Source organism: Gigantopelta aegis, chromosome 9 (assembly GCF_016097555.1).
Source record: "Gigantopelta aegis isolate Gae_Host chromosome 9, Gae_host_genome, whole genome shotgun sequence".
NCBI lineage: Eukaryota > Metazoa > Mollusca > Gastropoda > Neomphalida > Peltospiridae > Gigantopelta > Gigantopelta aegis.
In genome coordinates, this window is record NC_054707.1 from 34646971 (window position 1) to 34670986 (window position 24016).

Genomic DNA, 24016 nt, shown 5'->3' on the forward strand with positions numbered 1-24016 from the left:
ACTGGCAGGAACGTTAAATAGCCCAATTGGCCCACCGACGGGGATCGATCCCACAACGACCGCTCATCAAGCGAGTGTGTCACCACCGGGTTACGTCCCGCACGTATTCATATTAGTTATATATAGCATATACCCAACAGGCATAAAACAAACGTAATTTATATATACCTAGCCTGCATGAACCTAATTATTTTTAATTTTATGAATAATAAATCGAATTTTATCTCCGGTAAATACATTTCGACTGACAGCTTTTTGGGTAAGCCCTTATATCAAAGAAAACACTGCTAATAAAGCACATTTAAAGTCACCTTTGAAGGCATGTCCCAGATTTAGTGTATTATATAAATGACAGACCGTTCACATGGTCAAAAGTTAGCGCAAAAGAGTGAAAATTAATTCAGTTTGCTGCGTAGAAAAACATTTAGTCCATGATAAAAAGTGCATTCGATAACAAGATAACACATAGTTCGAAACGGAAGACACGTAGCCCAGTGGTAAAGCGCTCGCCTAATGATCGACCCCGTCTGTCGGCCCATTGGTCTATTTCTCGTTCCAGCCAGTGCACCACGCCTGGTATATCAAAGGCCGTAGTATGTGCTATTATGTTTGTGGGATGGTGCATATAAACGATCGCTTGCCACTAATGTAAAAATATGGCGGGTTTCCTATCTAAGTTTATATTTAAAAATTACCAAATGTTTGACATTAATAAATCAATGTGCTTTAGTGGTGTCGTTAAACAAAAGAAACTTTAAACAAATAGAAATACCTTTAGGGGTCAACGGCTGTCTTGTACAGAGCCCCGACAACACCAAGGTTAGACCCTCTTAGAGTTATAGACTATTCTGATCGTAAACAGCTGAAGTGGCAGCTATCACCAGTGTTCAGCAAGGTGCTGTTCTTTGTCCTGTTTTATTATATGTATATATTTATACCTTCCGTGTACATGAATGTTTCCGTGAAATTTCTCATATTCGACTTTTTACAAAATTTATACTTATACAATAAATCACTGCTCACCAACAATAAATGTCTAGTCCCGTATTTTTGTAGACTCAAGACTTTAAAAAAGTGTGAAACTTTAACGCGATAGCAACGCCATACAAATTGTATATGCGTGTGACATTATTGGAGATTTGAGTCTAGACTGTAAGTTTTATAAACACGCGCCCTGGTACTAGTTTGTTTCTTTGTTTATTTTGTTTAACGACGCCACAAGAGAACATTGATTTATTAATAATCGCTATTAAATGTCAAACATATAGTCTTAGAGAGGAAACCCGGTAAAAATATTTCCGTTACTAGCAAGGGATCTTTTATATGCACCATCCCACAGACAGGACAGCACATACCACGGCTTTTGATATACCAGTCATGATCACTGGGTTCATCGACGAGGATCGATCCCAGACCGACCACGCGTCAAGCGAGCGCTTTATCACTGGGCTACGTCTCAACACTCCCTCACACCCGCACCCCAGGTACTAAGTCAAACTAAAGTTTGAGTTTAGCAAAACGATAAACCGTGTAAGAGAGTTATATACTGTCTAAACATAATATTTTATTCGGTTGAAAAAGTTTATAGAGGGATTTTTAAATCAGCTCATGAATTGATACTTATATTAATAATCCTGATACAAACATACTATCTGTCATCTTTACAGTGCATTTAGTGTTAATTGAGGTATAAATATATACCGAACAATAAGAAAAACGCGAATATTAATTTAGTTGGGGGGGGGGGGGGGGGTTTCTTTAAAATTATTTATCTTGAATCCCTTGTGAACATGTTGGGCCCATTTTACCAGTCTAATTACCAATTAATTGTATCATGAACAAAAAAATATATATGTATTACAGGCCCCTGAAAATTGCGAGAGCGATAGTTTCGTTCGCGTGTCGCTCGCTCGCGTTTGCGTAACCCATTTTTCGTTCGCGCATTGAATTTATGACATTATTTACATGTTCATGATGGGTTATCTAAAAACAAAATGGGTTACCTGAATTTGTTTTTACGTAACCCATAAATGGTTTATGCAAATTTTCAATTCTCAGAGGCCTGTATTAACATTTTTGCGTTTCTTTGGTTGTCCAGTATTTTCAGTATTTAATAACACGATGTTTTTGTTATAACAGAATACACTATTTCCTGTGATTGGTCTAATTGACAGAAACGTGTTATCATCATTCTATTTGTCACCCTGTGCAGACGTCAACTTGCTAGACAGGTGATAAATTAAGATCGATTATTGGTAATAAATAGGATATTAAACTCGCTACCATTTTGTATCATGTTTATATCCCTCGTGAAACAATTTTCATTTTCACTCCCTAAAGCTCGTGACATCTGAAAATTATTTCATTCGGGACATAAACATGATACGAAATGGGAAGCTCGTTTAATATCCTATAAGTATGTTTGTGTTAAGCATATGCATAATGGAATAAAATAAAATAAAAGTCCTGTGATTGATCTAATTGACAGAAACATTTTGTCATCATTCTATTTGTCAACCTGTGCAGACGTCAACTTGCTAGACAGATGACACCAATTGAGGGTTACAGAGGTCATACGTATAAGGCGCTCATCGGTGACCAAGTTCATATATTATATTGGTGGGTTTACTAGCGGTATTTCTGCTATCAACACTAGCACGCAGTTATTAATGTCACTGTTGTGTCTAGGAGTCTGTACTACGCAGTTTGACCTACGTACATCATTTTCTATTCGTTGTAACAATGAATATGTGTTTGCTTGTTGTCGTTGTGTTGTTGTTTGTTATTTGTTTGTTTTCTGTTACGTTTCTACGATTTGTTTGTTTGTTATTATTGTTTGTTGTTTGGGTGTTTTTGTGGGGATTTTATTTTTTAAATATTATACATTGTTAAAGCAATGGCTAATCGACTGAAATTGTATCTCAGTCCTGACTCCATCCAAGGGACGGGGAAGCGGGGTGTGTGTAGTCGGGATCCAGCTCAGTCCGAGATGCTTTGATCGTAGGAGCGGACCACTGTCGGTAGATCCATTGTCTGATTGGGTTTCTTCCCGTCCCAAACAGTGCTCCACCGCTGATATATCAAAGGTCTTGGTATATGCTGTCCTGTCTGTGAAAGAGTGCCTATAAAAGATTCCTTGCTGCTAACAGGAAAAATGTAGCGGGTTTCCTCTAGTACAGTGAATCAGAATTATCAAATGTTTGACATCCAATTGCCGATACGTGGACCGTGGTTAATCAATGTACTCTAGTGGTGCCGATAAACAAAACAAACTTTAATTTGATCTGAAAACAACATATACGTGTCAGACGTATCAAATATTTGACATCCAATAGCCGATGCGTGATTAATCATTGAACTCTAGTGGAGCCGTTATACACAACAAACCTTAACGGTTCGCTCGCACCTCCCGTGTGCGGTGCTGATAACCGCAGGTTGTGCGGTTGCTCAACCGCTGACAGCAAGACGTCGTGTGACAGAAGATAGTTGCGTTATTATGACGGCGGAACATGACGACCGGTTTACGATGGAATGTGACAGCTTGTCGGACGAAAACAGAAACTGTTCTATTTCCGTAATAGTCGGAAGAGTATTTTTATTTGTCGACGTCATCCCACTGGCTGTCGTCAATTCAGTGACGTCCTGTGGTTAGGTGGCGCATCTTAAAGGGGCAGGGCCTAGTTTTAACTTGTGAAAATTAACACTAAGTTTAGTTAGTCTACAAACCTGGAATACATTTGGATAAATGTATAACAGAGTGAAGCTAAATCTGGGACGCTGAAAGAGAGAAATGTCCTTAAAAATACACTAGAACACAGACTCTATAAACGTTAGGGGACGAGACGTAGCCTAGTGGGCTATTTCTCGCTCCAGCCAGTGCACCATGATTGGTACATCAAAGCCCGTGGTATGTGGTATCCTGTCTATGGGATGGTGTATATTAAAGATCCCTTGGTGCTAATCGAAAAGAGTAGCCCACGAAGTGGCGACAGCAGGATTCCTCCCTCAGTATCTGTGTGGTCCTTAACCATATGTCCGACGCCATATAACCGTAAATAAAATGTGTTGAGTGTGTCATTAAATAAAACATTTCTTTCTTTCTTTTTTTCTGTGACGTTGAAAGAGAAATGTCCTTAAAAATACACTAGAACACAGACTCTATAAACGTTACTTCTCAGACGCACGTGCGTTTTTAACAGTATGAAAAATGCATTTTGTGGTATTAGAAACACCAGTATGACCTTACCCACTTCAGCTGTAAGGAAATGGTTAATCTAAACAATAAAATATATGTAATGTTTGATTTCAGTGACCATAAACAGATCTAATAGTGAAAAATATGCCTTAGTGTTTAAAAACTGGTAGTAGTAATTACTATGAACATGTATATATACATACGTTGTATTTTCATATTAATTTGCCGCATTTATACTTATCTACACCATACCGTCAGCATAGCGATTAATAGTACATGTATACATACTTAGATACATACATGCATACATACATACATACATACATACATACAGTCATCCTCGACATACAATATAGATATTCATACATCAATACATACTAGCCAGTGCCAGGTCTGCCCACTGTTTCATGCACGTAAACAGGATCGACCGCGTAACTTGCAGACCCCATTCATATAGTTGGGTTAAAGAGCATCCTTTTTATGAATGCCTCAATAGCTCAAAAGGTATCGTGGCAAATCTGCAAAGTTGCGGGCGATTCGGTGCCATAGATTCGAATCCCAGCAACGGCACGGGACAATTTGTGAGGCCAGAAAGGATTTAATTATCCCCTGCGCCAGTGCGTTAATATCTATGTATGTAACAGTCAACCTCGACATACAATATAGATATTCATACATCAATACATACATACACACATACATACATAGTCAGTCAGTCAGTCAGTCAGCCAGCCAGCTAGCCAGTCTTTCCACGGATGTGTTACACGTATTAAGTGGCTAGAAACTCGCCTCTTATAAATAGTCTACAGTAAATAATCACAAATACATGTCCGTCGTTGTTAAACGCCCATATAGACTGAATACGGCGCGCGTGCATGCGTTCCGGCTGTTGCCTATGATGCGTCTCTGGCTTACGTTTTAGGCAAATACACCATATACAATTATTTCTTACCGGCTGGCCACGTGTGTTTTGCGGACACATGCATCGCAAGCATCCAGTTTAGACGCTCTCATTAAAACTAATGTATTACACTTTTTTTTTTATCCGGATCGCACGCACGCACCACATCCAGTTTATATGATCCTTAACACATCCATATCGGCGGTATCATATTTAGCTCAGTCGGTTGAATTCTCGCTTGAGGTGCTTGTGTCCCAGGATCGAACCACCTCGGTGGAGCCAGCTGAGTGGGTTTTTTTCCTCTTACCAACCAGTGCACCACAACTAGTCATGTGCTTTCCTGTTTGTGGGGAAAGTGTTTATAAAAGATCCCTTGCTGCATTAGGAAAAATGTAACGGGTTTCTTCTGATGACTATGTGTCAGAATTACCAAATGTTTGACATCCAATAGCCGATGATTAATTAATCAATGTGCTCTGGTGGTGTCGTTAAGCAAAACATTTTTTTCCATGTCTTTCAGTTGACACAAACTGAACCATATTGCAAATATTCACCGTTTTAGGATGTAATACATCGTACAGTAGCAGTATCCTGAGACGGCGAATCTGTCATTCTGGATATATTGATGCGCGGTCGGTCTAGGATCGATCCCCGTCGGTAGACCCATTGGGCTATTTCTCGTTCCAGTCAGTGCTCCACAACTGGTGTAACAAAGGCCGTGGTATGTCCTATCCTGTCTGTTGGATGGTGCATGTAAAAGATCCCTTGCTGCTAATCGAAAAGAGTAACCCATGAAGTGGCAACAGCGGGTTTCTTCTCTTAATATATGTGTGTCTGACGCCATACAACCGTAAATAAAATGTGCTGAGTGCGTCGTTCAATAAAACATTATCCTTCTTTCTGGATATATATTATAAACTCAGACAGTAGCATATTCTTAAACAATTTTCTCGTTCCAACCAATGCACCACAACTGGTCAAAGTCCGTGGTATGTGCTTTCCTGTCTGTGGGATAGTGCATATAAAAGATCCCTTGCTGCATTAGGAAAAATGTAGCGGGTTTCCTCTGAGGACTATGAGTCATAATTATCAAATATTTGACATCCAATAGCTGATGATTAATGAATCAATGTTCTCTAGTGGTGTCGTTAAACAAAACAAACTTTAATTTACAAAGCATTGTAGTTGCACTACAACGAAACTGAAAACCAGCTCCCGTTACGATCTACATTACTATAATAAAATTTAAAAACAACAACAACACTCTAACGATTAGCCTACAGTAGGAATTAATTCTTTATATAGTTTAAGAACTCTTACAAGAGCAGTATGAGGGAACGGAAAATGAATCAAATTCAAAGGGTGGGTTTAACGCGAAGTTGTGCACGAGTAAGTACATGGTGATGTTTTCTAGTCGACAGACTCCAACACAGAAGTGTGGCGCTGAGCTGAAAACAAAGAAGAAAAAAAATTAAACATTGCTAATGCTAGCATATTATTTGACAGTTTAAGGTTCTCTATGAAAAACGTCCGTGAAACGTGTGAGAAGTGCTTGTGCGATGATGATGATGATGATGATGATAAATAGTTTAACGTGCCCATATACCACTAGCGTTTCGAACACGCCCATCCCGAGTCCGACCTCCGATAAGATCGGTGGCCTGACTCGGGATGGAGGAGGGGAGGGTGGTGGAAAATGGGCAGAATTTTGAAAATAGCAATTAGTAAAGAAGTTAACAGATTAAATTTAAAAAAATAAAAAGGTTACAAGCCAAAAATAAAAAAGAATTGACTGCTCGGCCGAATATTTATATAATTTGGAGCATTTTAGAAGGACAGTCCAAAATTAAATAAGAGAAAGAAGAGAGGATCGGACTATTTAATAATATTAAAAAGAAGAAGTAGTTTCTACATAAAATTTTAAACGCAGATCTAAAAGTTTAAAGTCCGATCGATGTCCACGCGAGTGGCCTCGTTAAGGCCGTTTGGGTGCACAGCTTGAAGGGACGAGATGGGTTGCATCCCGTCAAGAAAACCCCTAGATTGACAGTCGATAGACGTTGAAGGTGTAGTGCTGTGCTGAAATACAGATCTTGAGAAGCCGGATCCGTCTGAACGAGAGAGAGTATCAGACTAGGGTATAGTCCAGTCGTCATGGGTTGGTATAGTGGTGCGGACGGGCCCGACTCCAATACGAGATGGTATCACTATAAAGCACGGTAAAGTCTAGAAAAAGAGTAGTAGGGGCCGACCCCGCTTCCTATTTCTTCTTAGAGTGGGGCGGTCAATCTTCCAGTGCTGCTAGGACAGGCTAGGACAGGCTCGGACATGTAGAGACTAAACGCGAACAACCGTGGCGTTCTGAAGAATGGCCGTCATACGAGTCACGAAAAAAACAAGTCGACAGTCAGACGGAGAAATGACGTGGAGGTAAGAAATCTCGCTAAAAAAGAATCCAACCTGGTGGTGCAGGCTGTCGAAACGAGAATCGTTCCAGCGTTCAATCAGTTCCAATGGCCGCATACATCCCCTGGAGTAGCTTGTGCGAGAAGCACTTCTCACGCGTTTCACGGACGTTTTTCATAGAGAACCTTAAACTGCGAGAGACGTGTTGTATACACGTAGTTAACAAAACAAAACATAGTTTAAACTGTGCAAGTGAGCACCAGCAGCCCGACCGTGGTCGGTAGGAGGCGGACGGGTTGACGCCCATTGACGTCAGCCTTTTATACGTTTTCTTAAGTACCACGTGACGTCATAACAGCCAATCAGAAATTACATCACGCTAGGAAGAGATCTACCTTTACAAAATAAATATCATTTCATTTAATAATTACGTTATGCACACAATTGCTCAATAAATAAAGTAATTGCTTTTTGGTCCAGCTTCCGTTTACAATTTACACTTTGTAAATGCACACTCTAGATCCTGAGAAACTTCAACTTTTATAAATTAAATACGTCAGTTTAGCCCATAGCAAAAGCATTACAAACTTGAAATAATTAATACTGGAAATTTCTAAAGTGCACAAACATAAAACTAACATTTCTTAATTGCTTTTTTAGTCTAAAATTAGCGTAAAACAATTTCACAGAAAAAGTCTTTAGAATGTTTATAAAAACGACATTATTGACCAGGCACAGAAACACGCTATTGTGCATTGCAAATACATTGGGAATTCAGGCTAATAATACAAATAAACATGAGACTATCACTACACAATTGCTTTTTTGGTCTAATTTCAATATAAAATAGTTTTAATAAAAAAGCCTTTGGGGATTTTATAAAAACTGCATTTTTATACTGTTGTTTACAAACATTGTGTACCGATATATCAGACCTTAGCAACCTGTATGCGTAAACAGGTTCTCAGCGTACACGGATATAGCTCCTAAAAGCACTAATATTACAGTAATCAGTTTTACAGTTATTATCTCAATTAATTAATAAAATGATTTGCCATAATGTACAAACAATATTAGGATACGTTTAACTAAGAAAATAGCTAATCGATCGTACAAGTTTTGGAGGAAAATAAACTTTACTGAAGGGCAAGGTCAATCCCGGCAGCCATGTTAAAACAGTAAATCAAACGGAAATTTATCCCAGGTTTATTTATGAGCCCGTGGGATGTTTTCAGTGTGTAAGTACACACACTTTGCAATTATGGAAATATTTACATCAATAATATTAATGTCAACGTTGTGTCATAGCTTTTATATGCACAGGAATTTGGGAATTAAGTAAAGTCGAAGACAATCTAATTAAAATTAGCTCCACTATCACATGTGGATCTAACAGCAGCCAGTTGTAGCTCATGTCCACCAATCAAAACCTTACTTGCAGAATCATGCCAGTGATTTAAAAATAATTTGAAAACATTCCGAATTATCCTGAGGGTATACATCTTCATAAATCAAGGCTAATATTCGTTCCTCGTATTCAGCCTTGATACATGTCGTCAAGAAATCGTGCCACAAAATGCTTAAATTTCATTGGATGCGATGAGATCTGATTGCAACGAATCGCAACGCTCCTTATAGATTCCCTTGTTATTGTAAACAAAGATGGCAGCGTCAGCGTCCGTGGAAACGTGTCGTGTTTGTCACGATATGTTAAAAAAAAGGTTTCGGCGGTTAATTTTTGATATTGCTTTCAAGATTGTCACATATTACCGATGCTGTGATTGGTCAGCGATGTCATCGTGTAAGGGACATAATCGTTGTTACAAATATGCTTCCAATAGAGGGCGCTAGTAGTGGATATCAGTAATCTTGACTACATGTATCAAGGCTGAATACGAGGAACGAATATTAGCCTTGATTTATGAAGATGGAGGGTATACGACATGGTTCGTGTGAATTACGAATGCCTTAAAACATGTTTTATTTTATAAAATAAATAATTTGTAATGTAAAACTGAAGACTGGTTTATATTTTTATTTAAATAAATAAATAATTTTTAATGTAAAATTGAAGATTGATAACCCATCCCGTACGTATTGGTATGGTTCACTGTACTGCGGCCACTAAAATAGACTCGCCCGATATTTTTAGAATTTGTTTGCTCCCAAATAACGTTATAAAAGGCGAAGTGTGATTGGTCAATATTTAAATTATTATTTACAGACGAAATGTTACCTGGACATTGGAGACTACGCAGTGTTGTTAGCAATCTGATTAAAATTAGTTCTACTGGTCTAAATAAGGCATTCGTAATTCACATGAAACATATCGTATACCCTCAGAATAATTCGGAATATTTTAAAATTATTTTCACATCACTGGCATGATTCTGCAAGTAAGGTTTTGATTGGTGGACATGAGCTACAACTGGCTGCTGTTAGATCCACATGTAATAGTGGAGCTAATTTTAATTTTAAACACGGACATTAAGCATTAAATTAACATATTTAGCGATCGTAATATACCAATATTATATCCCATAAATAAATTACGGCAACTATTTACAAACATAGTTTCATACACTATAAACATATTTTGAAATACAACTAAATGTAGATCGCATTGAGCATCCAAACGATCGCTAATAACAATGGTTACGCAATTTCGTTTTTGTCTATAGTGCGCGACACGATAAACCACTAGTAAGAATTTCATTAAACAATAACTATAATAAATGGCATAGTTCCAGACATTACAGAATACAAGCAAATATGCAAATAATTACTACTAAATGTAAAAATAAATATTCTGTTTTGTCCAATATTAAAATTACTTGAGAAAAGTTCAAGTCAAGAAAATTGTTGGGACAGCCAAACTATATATGTCTGGTTTGACTATTAAATACATAGATATTAACGCACTGGGGCAAGGGATAATTAAATCCTTTCTGGCCTCACAAATTATCTCATGGCGCTGCTGGGACTCGAATCTGTGGCACAGAATCGCCCGCAACTTACAGACTTGCCACGATACATTCTGAGCTATCGAGTCATCCTATGTATGTATATATGTATGTATGTATGTATGTATGTATGTTTTGTATGTATGTATTGTATGTGTGTGTGCTCGCGCATGAATGCATACGCGGTTTGTATGTATCTTATACTATATGTATATGAATCATTTCCATAGGGAATTGTATTTTAAATAACCTAAAAATAAACAAGCAAGCAAAGGAAATAATACAGGTACAATTTAATATTTTAAATTTTAATACATACGAGCACTCCCCGTGTGGTATCCATTGAAACTGAGACGGAGTCAATAGGTCAAGATGGACGATGACTCGGACAATTCCGTTAGTGTTCGTAAGAGTTGTCGGATTGATGTGAGACATCGTTCTGTAAAGATAATCATTTATTTTATTACATACCTATTCAACCTAGTGATAACGACATTTTGAAACCGTGTAATAAATTTATTTTGTATCGCACATATGTGCAATATGGACCGGAACTTTTAAATGAGACATACCTTTTTCTTTTTATTGCACTTAGAGCCTTTTATTTACTGACGTCATATATGAGTTACAAATGACGTTAAATCGTATTTGAAACATTACACAAGGCTGCCACAGAATAGGATTCTTAGCGTTAAGTAAATCCATGAAATGAGTTTTGATAATAGATTTAACAAAGTGTTGTTATGACGCGGTCGAGTGGTATATATTCTTTCGCAAAATAAACTCGTGCAATAAACAACGTATGTGAAGTTCTGTATATATATATAACACAGCTAACATCAAACGAAAATTTTAACAAATATGGTAATAAAATGCGCACATATATGTCATTCAAACAAATTTCGAGTTTAGTTGAGTCCTATTTATTACATACCAAAGACTATGAAAGCAGAAAAGCTTTTAGTAGGCTTCGTTTGAGTTCACATTCATTTATGATTAAAAAGGGAAGACACAAGAAACCACCTGTCCCTGCTAATGAGAGATATTGTCCCAACTCCCCATGAAGTTGAAGACGAATATCATTTCATTATCAAGTGCCCTATATATAATGCTTTTAGAAATGATTTACATCATAAAATAATAAAATAAGAATCACATTTTTCTTTTTTGACTAATAATGAAAAATTCTTATTTCTTACATGCAACAATATTCCGGAAGTATGCCCTATAATTTGCAATTTTGTAGAGATGCTTTAAGTTGCGTGAAAGCATATGTAAAGTAATTTCAAATTGTTTGCATTTCACATCTGTATAAACTAATAGAGAATGTACGAGGGTGTGTGGATTCGTGAAAAATAATTCACGAACGCCATAGGTGCGAATTGATGGGGGTTTTTTTTATGGCTCTACACTTCTGAAAATATTTGCTTTTACCTAAATATTAATATTACTATTATCCTGTTCAATTATTTAGACCCAAAGTATTTTGCAAATGTTACGTTTATTTCCTATTCTATATTTGTTTTCTTTGCATTTACATGAAAACAAACCCAAACCCCGACAGGTTTTATATACAAATCATCATATAAAATGCACGAAGTTGACTTAATTCCACTTTTTAAAAATCTCTGTGTCTTTTGAATGCACGTTATTTCTCCTATAAATAACTAAGGTCATTTGCATATCAAAACATTGGGATCTGAGGCTACGTGAAGGCCATTATAGCTTGTTTCACTAAATCAAGGTTATTATTGTTTTGCAGTGTGTAACAGCATTGTCTAATCTTTCCGTTAAACATAGATGTAAACAAACAGAACATGTAACCCTTTCTTGTAGGTGCATTATATTTAATAAATTTAGCTAATGTATTATGTATTTTTATTTTATTATATCAATTATATATTAGCATACCATACCTAATCTAACACAACTGAGGTGTAGCACAGTAATAAACACAGATCACCTCACACACCGCAGGAATGTGCTTTCCAAATTTATAAATACATTTAATGCAGGGCCGGACCCAGAAGACCAGGGGGGGGGGGGGAGATAAAATGTCAAAGGCCACCAACATCAAATAATAATAAAAATGTTATTTAATTTGCCTTAAAATTGGGAACTCATACGTATATATATATATATATATATATATATATATATATATATATATATATATATATATATATATATATATATAGTATTTAGGGTGGTGCTAGGGGCTGGGGTTTGGGGGCTGGGTGTTACATTTGTAATGCGAAAAACCAAAGGGATATTGTTCGGACTCGTATTGGTTCAACCACTTTTTCATCCCGCAGACACAGCCCTGAATGTTCAAAATACGATAGCATTGCTTGGTCAATAACATCATTATTTGGATCTATGACTGCACGTGCTTTTGTAGCAATGTGTAAACCACGTAAAATACAAGTTAGGTAGGGTATATAAATTCATTGAAAATGTATTAGTCGACATTCTTGTTATTGTTATTTGAAGAAAAATATGGGTAAATCGAAAAACACTTCAGTTGATGTAAAATCGTGTATTAAGAACGTTTTCGATTATTTTGAAGATGAATATCAGCGCGGTAGACCTAGGTATGCTTCTTATCGAATTGTCGATCGAGTTGCCGCTGCACTTAAAGTTTCGGTTTCAACAGTAAAAAGAACTGTGAAAAATCTAAGCTCTACGAATCCAAGCACAGAAATCACTGTTAAAAAACGCGACCGAAAACTCATCGATTTATTTGATAAAGATGTTATTAGACGACGAGTATACAGATTCTATAGAGAGGGCGAATTACCTACATTACATAAGATTAACGTGGCTTTAAGGCAGGAATGTGGAATCAACATATCCATATCAACTTTACGAAAAACACTCCATGACCTCGATTTTAAATACCAACATATGTCTACAACCGGAAAAGTGATTTTTGAGGACGCCAATATATCAGACAGGAGACTGTCCTATCTCCATGAAATATCCAGTTTACGAGAACAGGGGTATTTAATAGTGTATCAAGATGAGACCTGGGTGAATGTCAACCACACAACATCCCACCACTGGACAGATATCCACCCGGGCACAAGTACCGCCAATCACCTGCCGAAATCAGACGCTGCTGATCGAGTTCCTAAACTCTGTTCGGTGACTGGGAAGGGAAAAAGACTTATTATTTGTCATGCTGGCTGTGATAAATATGGATTGATAGATGGCTGTGAATTGATCTTTGAGGCTAAAAAAAACAGACGGAGATTATCATGGTGAGATGAATCATGAAAATTTCATCAAATGGTTTGAAGAACAACTTATGCCTTCTCTACCAGAACCTTCTGTTATCGTCATGGATAACGCAAGCTACCACAACAAATTAACTGAGATTACACGATGTCCTGCACTAAACGCTAAAAAGGAAGAAATTCAGTCGTGGCTACGAAACAAAAATATACCTTTTGAGAGTAACATGACAAAGCCAGTTCTTTATGAACTTGTGAAAAGTAACAAATGTGCAAAGCAATTTGTTACTGATGATATTGCTGAACGCCATGGGCACTTGTGTCTAAGACTGCCGCCAAGACATTCTGAACTCAATCCGATAGAACTGATCTGGAGTCAAGTCAAAGGGCACATAGCTCTTCATAATGATGGTAAAATGACCACGGTGCGGAGAGAACTTGCACATGCATTGAACTCTGTCACACCTACACACTTCTCTGACGCAGTTAAACATGTAATAAAGATCGAAGAAGATTTTAGAAAACAAAATAGTTTTATAAGAAATAAAATACCCCCTGTGATAGTCCCCCTTAACGAAGATAGTGATGAAGAAATGAGTTCGTCGACTGATTAAGTTATTTCTCCATACCCATCAGGAGTATTACTTTAATGTATGCATGAACTCTTTAACACCAAAAACAATTTATTTCCATATCATTCACTATCAAACAACCTAACAACCTATAAACTAATCGACTAGAAATGCATATAGACTACACATACATACGAGAGAAATGTTTATTTAACGACACACTCAACGCATTTGATATACGTTTATGTGGCGTCAGACAAAACGGTTAAGGAGCATTATGACAGTGAGAAAGAAACTCGCTACCGCCACATTGGCCACTGTTTACGACAAGCAATTTTGATCAGCAATAAGGGACATTTTACATGCACCATCCCATAGACAGGATAGCACATACCACAGCCTTTATACATCAGTTGTGGTGCACAGGCTGGAATTAGACACAACGCAATGGGTCCACCATGTGGGATCGATCAGTCGACCTACCATGAGCGAACGCTTTACCTCTGAGCTACGTCCCGCTCCATATGCAAAAGAAGCCTTAAGTGGGGTTGGGGTTGTGCAGAGGGTCACACCTCCACCAATCGCATGCATACCATATTCTTCTCTCTCTCTCCCTATAACCATATAACCATAGATTAAAATATGTTGAGTGCGTCGTTACATAAATGACGTCTCTCTCTCTCTCTCTCTCTCTCTCTCTCTCTCTCTCTCTCTCTCTCTCTCTCTCTCTCTCTCTCTCTCTCTCTCTCGCCCTTCAGCGCGCGCGCTTGTGTATTCCACAATATAATTATAATATTTGATACATATTTTTTTTTCAAACTGAGGTTTTGTCACTTGAACTCCCCACCTAAATCCGCGCCTGCTTCATGTTTACAGATATTTTCTTAAATATAGGTCATACTACGATTTGTGCGGATAGGACGATAGAACCGAACATTAGTTTGAAACGCACTATAGAATGATGCTTTTGATATGCAAATGACCTTAGTTATTTATAGGAGAAATAACGTGCATTCAAAAGACACAGAGATTTTTAAAAAGTGGAATTAAGTCAACTTCGTGCATTTTATATGATGATTTGTATATAAAACCTGTCGGGGTTTGGGTTTGTTTTCATGTAAATGCAAAGAAAACAAATATCGAATAGGAAATAAACGTAACATTTGCAAAAAACTTTGGGTCTAAATAATTGAACAGGATAATAGTAATAAGGCTTCAATTACATATGTAGTTGTTGATTCAGATGTTTGTTCATGTAATTAATGTATATTTATGTTATTGTTATTGCAGATAAATGTATATTATATTGTTATTTTTGCTCTGCCCATATTCGGGTGTTATGCAAATAAATTATTCACATTCATTTAGTGAAATATCTTAAAATATCAGTGAAATAAAAGTGTTATCAGTCACTCAGTGACGATAACACATTTTAGAGTGAACATTTCGCTAGTTCACTCTAAAATGTTTTATTGTCACTGTAGAAAGTGTTATCTTCACTGTAAGAAAGCAGGAACTATTTTGCTGTTGGCATTTTAAAAATAAAGGTAAATTGCCAAAAGTTATATAATAAATAGAAAAATTCGTATTTTTTGTCAAATATGATTTATATCTCATCTCGTGAAATATCCTCTATATATCGATTTGTTTATATTATGGGAGCGAGAGATAAAACGTTTCCGTATATATATGTGTGTGTGTGTGTGTGTGTGTGTGTGTGTGTGTGTGTGTGTGTGTGCGTGTGTGTGTGTGTGTGTGTGAGGGGGTGTCTTAAGTTAACTTTCATTAATTACCACTTTTACATTAGCACATTGCTCGGGAAGAGACATAGCCTTATGGTAAAGTATTCGCCTGATGTGCGGTCGGTGTAATGTCGATCCCGTCAGTGGTCACATTGGGCTATTTCTCGTTCCAGACAGTGCACCACGACTGGTATACCAAAGGCCGTGGTATGTGCTATCCTGTCTGTGGGATGGTGCATATAAAAGATCCCTTGCTACTAATGGAAAAATGTAGCCGATTTTCTCCCTAAGACTATATGTCAGAATTACCAAATGTGTTACATGCAATAGCCGATGATTAATAAATCAATGTGCTCAAGTGGTATCGCTGAACAAAGCAAACAAGCTTTTTGCTCGCGCAAATCTTGTTTTGCATAACCCATTTATCGATCGCGCATAGAATTTAGGACGTCGTTTACATGGTCATGATGTGATTGACAAAAACGAAAGGTTCGCCTCAGTTTATCTTTGCGTAACCCGTAAGTGGCATACATCATTTCATCATCATCATCATCATCATCATTTCCTGTCATGCCTAGTGGCATTTAGGGCAGCGACGAAGTTTCTCCAAGCCGGTCTATCCCTTGCCAATCTCTCGATGGTGCCCCAACTGTGTCATCTCTCCTTCATCTCTATTTCTCTAAGTGGCATACGCAAATGTTTAATTCTCAAGAGCCTGTCATTTTACTTGCCCATACCATTGGGCTTGCAAGAACCTAAATAAGGCTGTAAACTCCAAACCAGCAGTAGACTAAGTACCACTATAAATGTGTCTTTCCTCTATTTTTGGACCGATGCTTTGTCCAAAATCTTGGGATCGATCCCTGTCGGGCTATTTCTCGTTCCAGCCAGTGTTCCACGATTGGTATATCAAAGACCGCGGTATGTGCTATCCTGTCTGTGGGATGGTGCATATAAAAGATCCCTTGCTACTAATGGAAAAATGTAGCGGATTTTCTCCCTCAGACTATATGTTAGAATTACCAAATGTTTCACATCCAGTAGCCGTTGATTAATAAATCAATATGCTCTAGTGATGTCGTTAAACAAAACAAACTTTTGTCCAAAACCAAACGTGTTCTCTACAATGGGCCTACTTCAAAATAGTGATGTTAATTCCTTTCTTATCCCTAGATCAGTGGCATGGTCATGCTGGAGAACAATTTGACTGGTGCCATCCTTTTCTATCATATCACATTCAACTAAAGCAAAATCCAGTTTAGCGAGCGATGACGAGCGATGCCACCCCCACCACCCCCATGAACATGCCTGTCATATATACGTCAGTATTACAAATATCCTGGGCTACACCATAGCTTTAAAGCTCACTTATCTTAAGATATGGTTTTCTAAACAGCTAATCTTGTAATCAGGTTTTGCGTTTTCGCTGTCAATGTACAAAAGTGTGTTTGTTTTGTTTAACGACACCACTAGAGCTAATTGATTTACTAACCATCGGCTATTGGATGTCAAACATTTGGTTATTCTGACATGTTGTAGTCTATAGAGGAAACCCGCTACATTAATTGTTTCCATTAGTAGTAAGGGATCCTTTATATGCACCATCCCATAGAGAGGATAACACATACCACGGCCTTTAATACACCAGTAGTGGTGCACTGGCTGGAACGAGAAATAGCTCAATGGGCCCACCGACGGGGATCGATCCTAGACCGACCACGCATCAAGCTAACGTTTACTACTGGGCTGCGTCCCGCCCTCTGTCAATGTACAGTGCTGGATATCACGGATTTGATTCGATAAACAAGACTTCCGCCATCTTTTGTACGTTTTTACAATGAACAATGGACCTGTATTTTGTAGTAGTATAATACATTTTATGTCATCTAGAGTAGTGATTATTGCATCTAAAGAATGTCGAAGAATGAAGTATCATGGGTTGAAAAATAATGTGCCTAATTTATTCTAGATATATAATATAATTATGCAAGGGCTTTTTAAAAAATATTTTTCCATCATTCTGACCGCTTCTCCTCTTTTGATTTGCACTGCCGACAGCCTTCATTGAACTGACCTGATGCCACACTTCGTAATGATATTTTTGCGCTTAAGTTCAGTCAACTACCGTGCACACATCGAGCTAAATACGGTGTACAATGATGCATTCCAATAATCCAACGGTAATGGCAGACACTTTTATATAGAATCGGCCAAAGAGGAAAAAACCCTGTGTAAGACCATGACACCCCATCTAAAGTTTTCCGTGCTAAGCACGGGTTACATCTAATGTTCAAATAATACAATTATATACTTACGGGGAAAAAGATTCTTATGTGTGTATTGTGTATTGCACAACGTATTATGGTTAACGATAATTAATGAAAAATCAAATCGATTTAAAGAATTATGTTTGGTCATTCGTAAAGATTAAGCGATGATTTGTAAAATTATGTTTTGGAAGTCATGATATTTGTCAAATTTGAACCATTTACAAATTTGTTGAGTTGGTATATATTTCATATTGCAGCTTTAAACAAAAATAAATAAGTAAGTAAATAAATAAATAAATAAATAAATAAATAAATAAAATAAATGTTTTTGGTTTTCAAGAATCCACTGCTGATTTATCAGTCGTGGTGCACTGGTTGGAGCGAGATTTTCGATAGTAATAGTTCTCTTTTATAGTTGTTCCGAATATTGTATTTTGACATGCTTTTATCTGGTAAAGGGTACGATTAACACAGTGTTTGAGCACATATTTTGTAAAACAGTCAATACTAGTATTACCAATATATTTGGGTGCAATAAAAACTAAAATAAAATAAATATATTTAAATTATAAATTAAAATTTTAAATGTTGTAAATCACCAAATGTACAGAATAGCCTACTTACGTTGGACAACACTGATCAAAATCATGACCTCCCACATACGAAGCTTGAAATATCACTTCCCAAAATGTCAACAACGTTTTGCCGTATCTCCTCTGATGGTCAACAGCCCATTTCAAGTCCTCCCTCACGATTTGATCCTTTGTCTTAAACAGTCCTCTGTAGAACACCGCGATGTTAGAATACCGGAAGTTTCCGCAGTTCTGAAGTGTGCATAGTTGCTTAGGCGGGAAGAACGCAGAAGCCATCACAGCGAAAGAAAGAAGGGTCGCCGTTTCCCGTAGATACATCTCCGCTGAAATAATATATTTATTTTTCACCAAGCTAGCTGTAATAATAGTAATATACATAGAGGATTCGTCACGAGTGGGTTTTTTAATATGTAAAATATCAACCGAGTCTATGTTAATCGGTATTTATCGAGACACTTTTATAATAACACTTTAATTCGATATTTTGTTAGTAAATCAAAGTTCTGAAGTCGCCTCACCGTCATCGCGATTAACACAAATGTAGTGATACGTTAAGCACTTCAACTAAATTTCATCAAGGTATTTAAAGGTACGTCATTTTAAAAGAGGTAAAGGGCTGTGGAAATTTAATAACCCATTACTTAAGGATAAAACATACTTCATCTCCATTAAAGAGATAATTGAAAATGTTAAATGTCAATACACAGTTCCTGTATATAACATATAAAAACTAGGTAAAATTCCTTATAAAAATATCCAATTTACAATTAACGATCAACTTTTTCTAGAAGTTCTATTAATGGAAAATATTCCTGATTTAAGAAAAACAAACCGAAAATATATTAGAAACAAAGATTTGTGAGGAAAAACAAATACTCGAAGAGCATGAAAATAATATAACTTCAGATTTATTAGAAGCAAAACGTAATGAATTAATAGAAATGCATAGGAATAAGTTAAAAGGTAATTTCATCTAGGGCGAAATGGATAGAAGAAGGGGTGAAACCCACTCAATATTTTTGTAGTAAACTTATTTCCAAAATAGAACTTGATGACGGCAGCATAGTAACTGAACAAAATAAAATTTTAGAGAAAACAAACATTCTATGAAAAGTTGTATTCAAAAAGCGCCCCTTCAGCAAATGAAAATAACATAACTATTAATAACATTGAGGTAAATAAATTAACAGATACAGAAGCAGAAGAATTAGAAAGGGAAATAACTTATACAGAAGCATTAGAATTTCTTTAAAATATGAAAAATGATAAAAGTCCTGGCTCAGATGGTTTTACGGCAGAATTCTTTAAAAAAAAAAAATTGATAAATTTAGGTCGTTTTATAATTAGGTTTATTAACTATAGCTACAGTATAAAAAAAAATGTCTGGTACACAAAAATTAGGAATCATTACCTGTATACCAAAAGCTAATAAACCAAAGCAGGTTTTTTTTAAAATGGCGACCTATTACTCTGCTAAATTGTATATATAAAATTGTTTCTGGGTGCATTGTGAATAGATTGAAAAAAGTATTAGATAAAATTATAGGTGAAAATAAACGATTAATTTATGATATAATGCAATATAGGGATTACCATAAAATACCAGGGATGTTAGTATTAGTGGATTTTGAAAAAGCTTTTGATTTAATCTCCTGGCGTTTTATTGAACAATCATTAGATATCTTTAACTTTAAATCTTCAATAAAAAATAATGGATAAAATCTTTTTATAAGAACTCAGTGTCCAGAATATTACAAAATGGATGTAGACAAGGTGATCCGCTATCCCCTTATATCTTCATAATATGTTCCGAAATATAAGCAATATTAATTAGAAGCTCTAAAGACGTTAAAGGTATAAATATAGATGGGGAAAGTTATATTATATCTCAATATGCAGATGATACAACCTTTATTTTAGATGGATCACCTGAATCTCTGGACAGTACATTAAGAATATTAAATATATATGCAGATGTTTCTGGCTTGAAAATAAACTATTCTAAGTCTCAAATTATATGGATAGGAAGTAAACAATTTTCAAAGGAGGTTTTCCATCCAGCAAAATGGAAGCTACAATGAGGGGAGGGGGGGGGGGAACACTTCACTTTATTAGGTGTAAAATTTTCGCTTAACTTGGACGAAAGTTTTTGCAAAATATTGAACCAAAAATACTTGAAATGAAAAATACGATAAAACAGTGGTTAACGAGAATTGTTGTAAAACTCATTATTTCCAAAATAACACATTTATTAATTTCATTACCAAACTCATCACTGAAATTGTTAAAATAAATAAAATCATTTTCAATTTTATATGGCAAAATAAACCAGATAAAATTAAACATGAAATTTTAGTGCAAGATTACGAGATTGAGAGTATTAAAATGTTAGACGTTATAAATTTTACAACAGCACTGAAATTGACTTGGATAAGAAGATTATTTCTATCACAATCCAATTGGACAACTCTCTTTCAATCTGTAACAGGCTTAACAACTAAACAATTAATAATATATGGGGATAATTTTATTCAAATTAAGAAAAGGAACATAAATAATTTGTTTTAGAAAGATGTATTAAATAGTTGGCTAATACTTCAACATAAACTCGGCTTTAATAATGATGATTTGTTAAGTTCTAATATTTGGTATAATAATAATAAAATATTAATAGACAAAACAAAAACAAAACAATATTTTATAAACACTATATTGAAAAAGGCATATTATTTATACAAGATTTATTAGATGACGAAGGACGATACATGAACTTTGATACCTTTAAAGCAAAATATAACATAACGTCAATTTTTTAGAATACACTTCTTTATTAACGGCTGTCAAATCCTTTATGCGTGATATAATAAATACAAATAATCAAACATTCAATTTAGGCAAAAATCCAATATTTCCATCGAAAATTAAATTCTTTCTAAAGGACCAATTGGGAAGTAAAACCTTTTACAAAATACTAAATAAATCGTCTATTGTTCCTACATCACAAATGAAATATTCAGCGGAAGGGTGTGATTTTACCTCTTCGTTATTGGCAAAATATTATAGTTTACCATTTTGCTCTTTGATACATGGACTTTGTTTTATTGTCGCAATTCAGCATATTGTTTAGTCATAATATGTAGCCGATGGAGGAGAAAGTTAAAGTTTGTTTTGTTTAACGACAACACTGGAGCACATTGATTTATTAATCATCGGCTATTGGATGTCAAACAATTAGTTTCTTGCTTGATTCCTGAAAATGAAAATAATATTTTTGTCGCACCTAGGCAGTGTGGAATGTGTCCGGTACTACGCAAAGAAAAGATCTTGTTTGAAATTGAAATGTTGAAGTGATTATTTAAGATCATGTATATTTTGAAAACGGTAACATCGGGACAATCAATGTCTATAGTTATAGTGAGAGAGAGAAAAAATTGGGGAATACTTAGTATTGTAGACATAATTTCAGTCTCTGTTAGCGTCGTACATCTGTATGACGTAATGTCAGATTGAATGTAGTAATGCAAAATTGAAGATCAGTAGAATGGTCAACTCTGACTCTATGGATGAAAGGACGTGACGTAGCCCAGTGGTAATGCGCTCGCTTGATGCACAGTCGGTTTAGGATCGATCCCCGTCGGTGGGCTCATTGGGATATTTTTCGTTCTAGCCTGTGCACCACGACTGGTATATCAAATGCCGTGGTATGTGCTTTCCTGTCTGTGGGATGGTGCATTTAAAAGATCCCTTGCTACTAATCAAAACAAAATGTTGCGGGTTTCCTCACTAAGTCTATATGTCAAAATTACCAAATGTTTGACACCCAATAGCCGATGATTAATAAATCAATGTGCTCTAGTTGTGTCCTTAAAGAAAACAGATTTTAAACTATGGATGAGTTTCAGTCACTCTTTCCACCAATATATTAGAATAATCAAGAACACACCAGGAAGTACATGAATATTCATAGCACGAAATTGTGAATTTCAACCATAAGTAACACGCTATTTTAGAAGACTTTGTACCATGCACCTTTATACATTATTTTAGAGAATTGTGTACGTTTAACAGTACATTGGATCATGATAGTAATAGCAATGCTAATGATTTGAAGATGACGACGACGTCGGACGACAACGATGATGATGATGATGGTGGTGGTGGTGGTGATACTTTCAAAATGTATGTTTCTAAATTCAATATAATAACAGAAGTGTTTCTCTTTTGTTGTTAATAATAACAATATACATATCTAGAAGTATTCTTATTTATCATCATCATCATCATCATCATCATCATAATCATCATCATTAAGTTATAAGTGAAATACAGACATGGTTATATAACTTTATATTACAAATATTCAAGAATCCTAGCTTATTGCTTATAAAATCCTAATCTTTCCGCATAACATCGAACAGAAGCACTTACCGTCTCGGTTTTATAACCAGATTGTTTGTGATGTGAAGTGGATCGTAAATAAACCCTTGAGCAGACGACACACAATCAAATACCGCGAATATACCGAATGATTGCACGTAGCCTTTTACTACAAAATCTTTATCCCGCGAAAGAAAATAACTAACCGGACGGAGTGTTATTTACCTACTACGTGTATTTACCCGCCACTCTGTATATTAGCATATATACCCAACCTTCACCTAATGACAGGTTGTGCTTTATATGGCACAGGTAAAAACCCACCTAGTACACTGTCTAATCATTCGAAAGTCGATAGTGATGCTATCGGATCATCTATTCGTTGAGTAAATTTTTTTTTTATATATATGGGCGGGGCCTCGGGGTATTCTTATCTCCCTGAAGAACCCATCGATTGGTTGACGTCAGCCGTGAATGGCCTTTGACTTCCTATGATTACAACAGACTACTCGAATTAGAACTCTTTATATTTAACAGAAGTGTTTTCGTGAACGTTGTGTTCGAAATTGTTGGTATATACTCGACTGACCTTTATTTGACACCCAATAGCCGATGTGTATTTCTGTGCTGGGGTGTAGTTAAACATTGATTCATTCATTAATTCTCGAGTCACGCTTTTGTGCACCCTATCCCTCCATCCCTATTCCTCACACACCCTTATTTTCCTTATCCCTTCTCCCTTCCTTTCATCTCTTCCTTTC

General features: G+C 36.1%; 1 protein-coding gene across 1 annotated transcript in view; it reads right to left on the reverse strand.

Annotated features, from left to right (window-relative positions):
- Positions 1-6377: 6377 nt before the first annotated feature.
- The window catches only part of LOC121382293, a 36872-nt gene continuing 19233 nt past the window's right edge, over positions 6378-24016 (reverse strand). The window contains exons 2-4 of the mRNA XM_041511860.1: positions 18910-19201; positions 10785-10904; positions 6378-6544 (exon numbers count right to left, since the gene is read on the reverse strand). Coding sequence (XP_041367794.1) covers positions 6403-6544; positions 10785-10904; positions 18910-19196 — 549 coding nt within the window. The 5' untranslated portion in view covers positions 19197-19201 and the 3' untranslated portion in view covers positions 6378-6402. The remainder of the gene's footprint in view (positions 6545-10784; positions 10905-18909; positions 19202-24016) is intronic.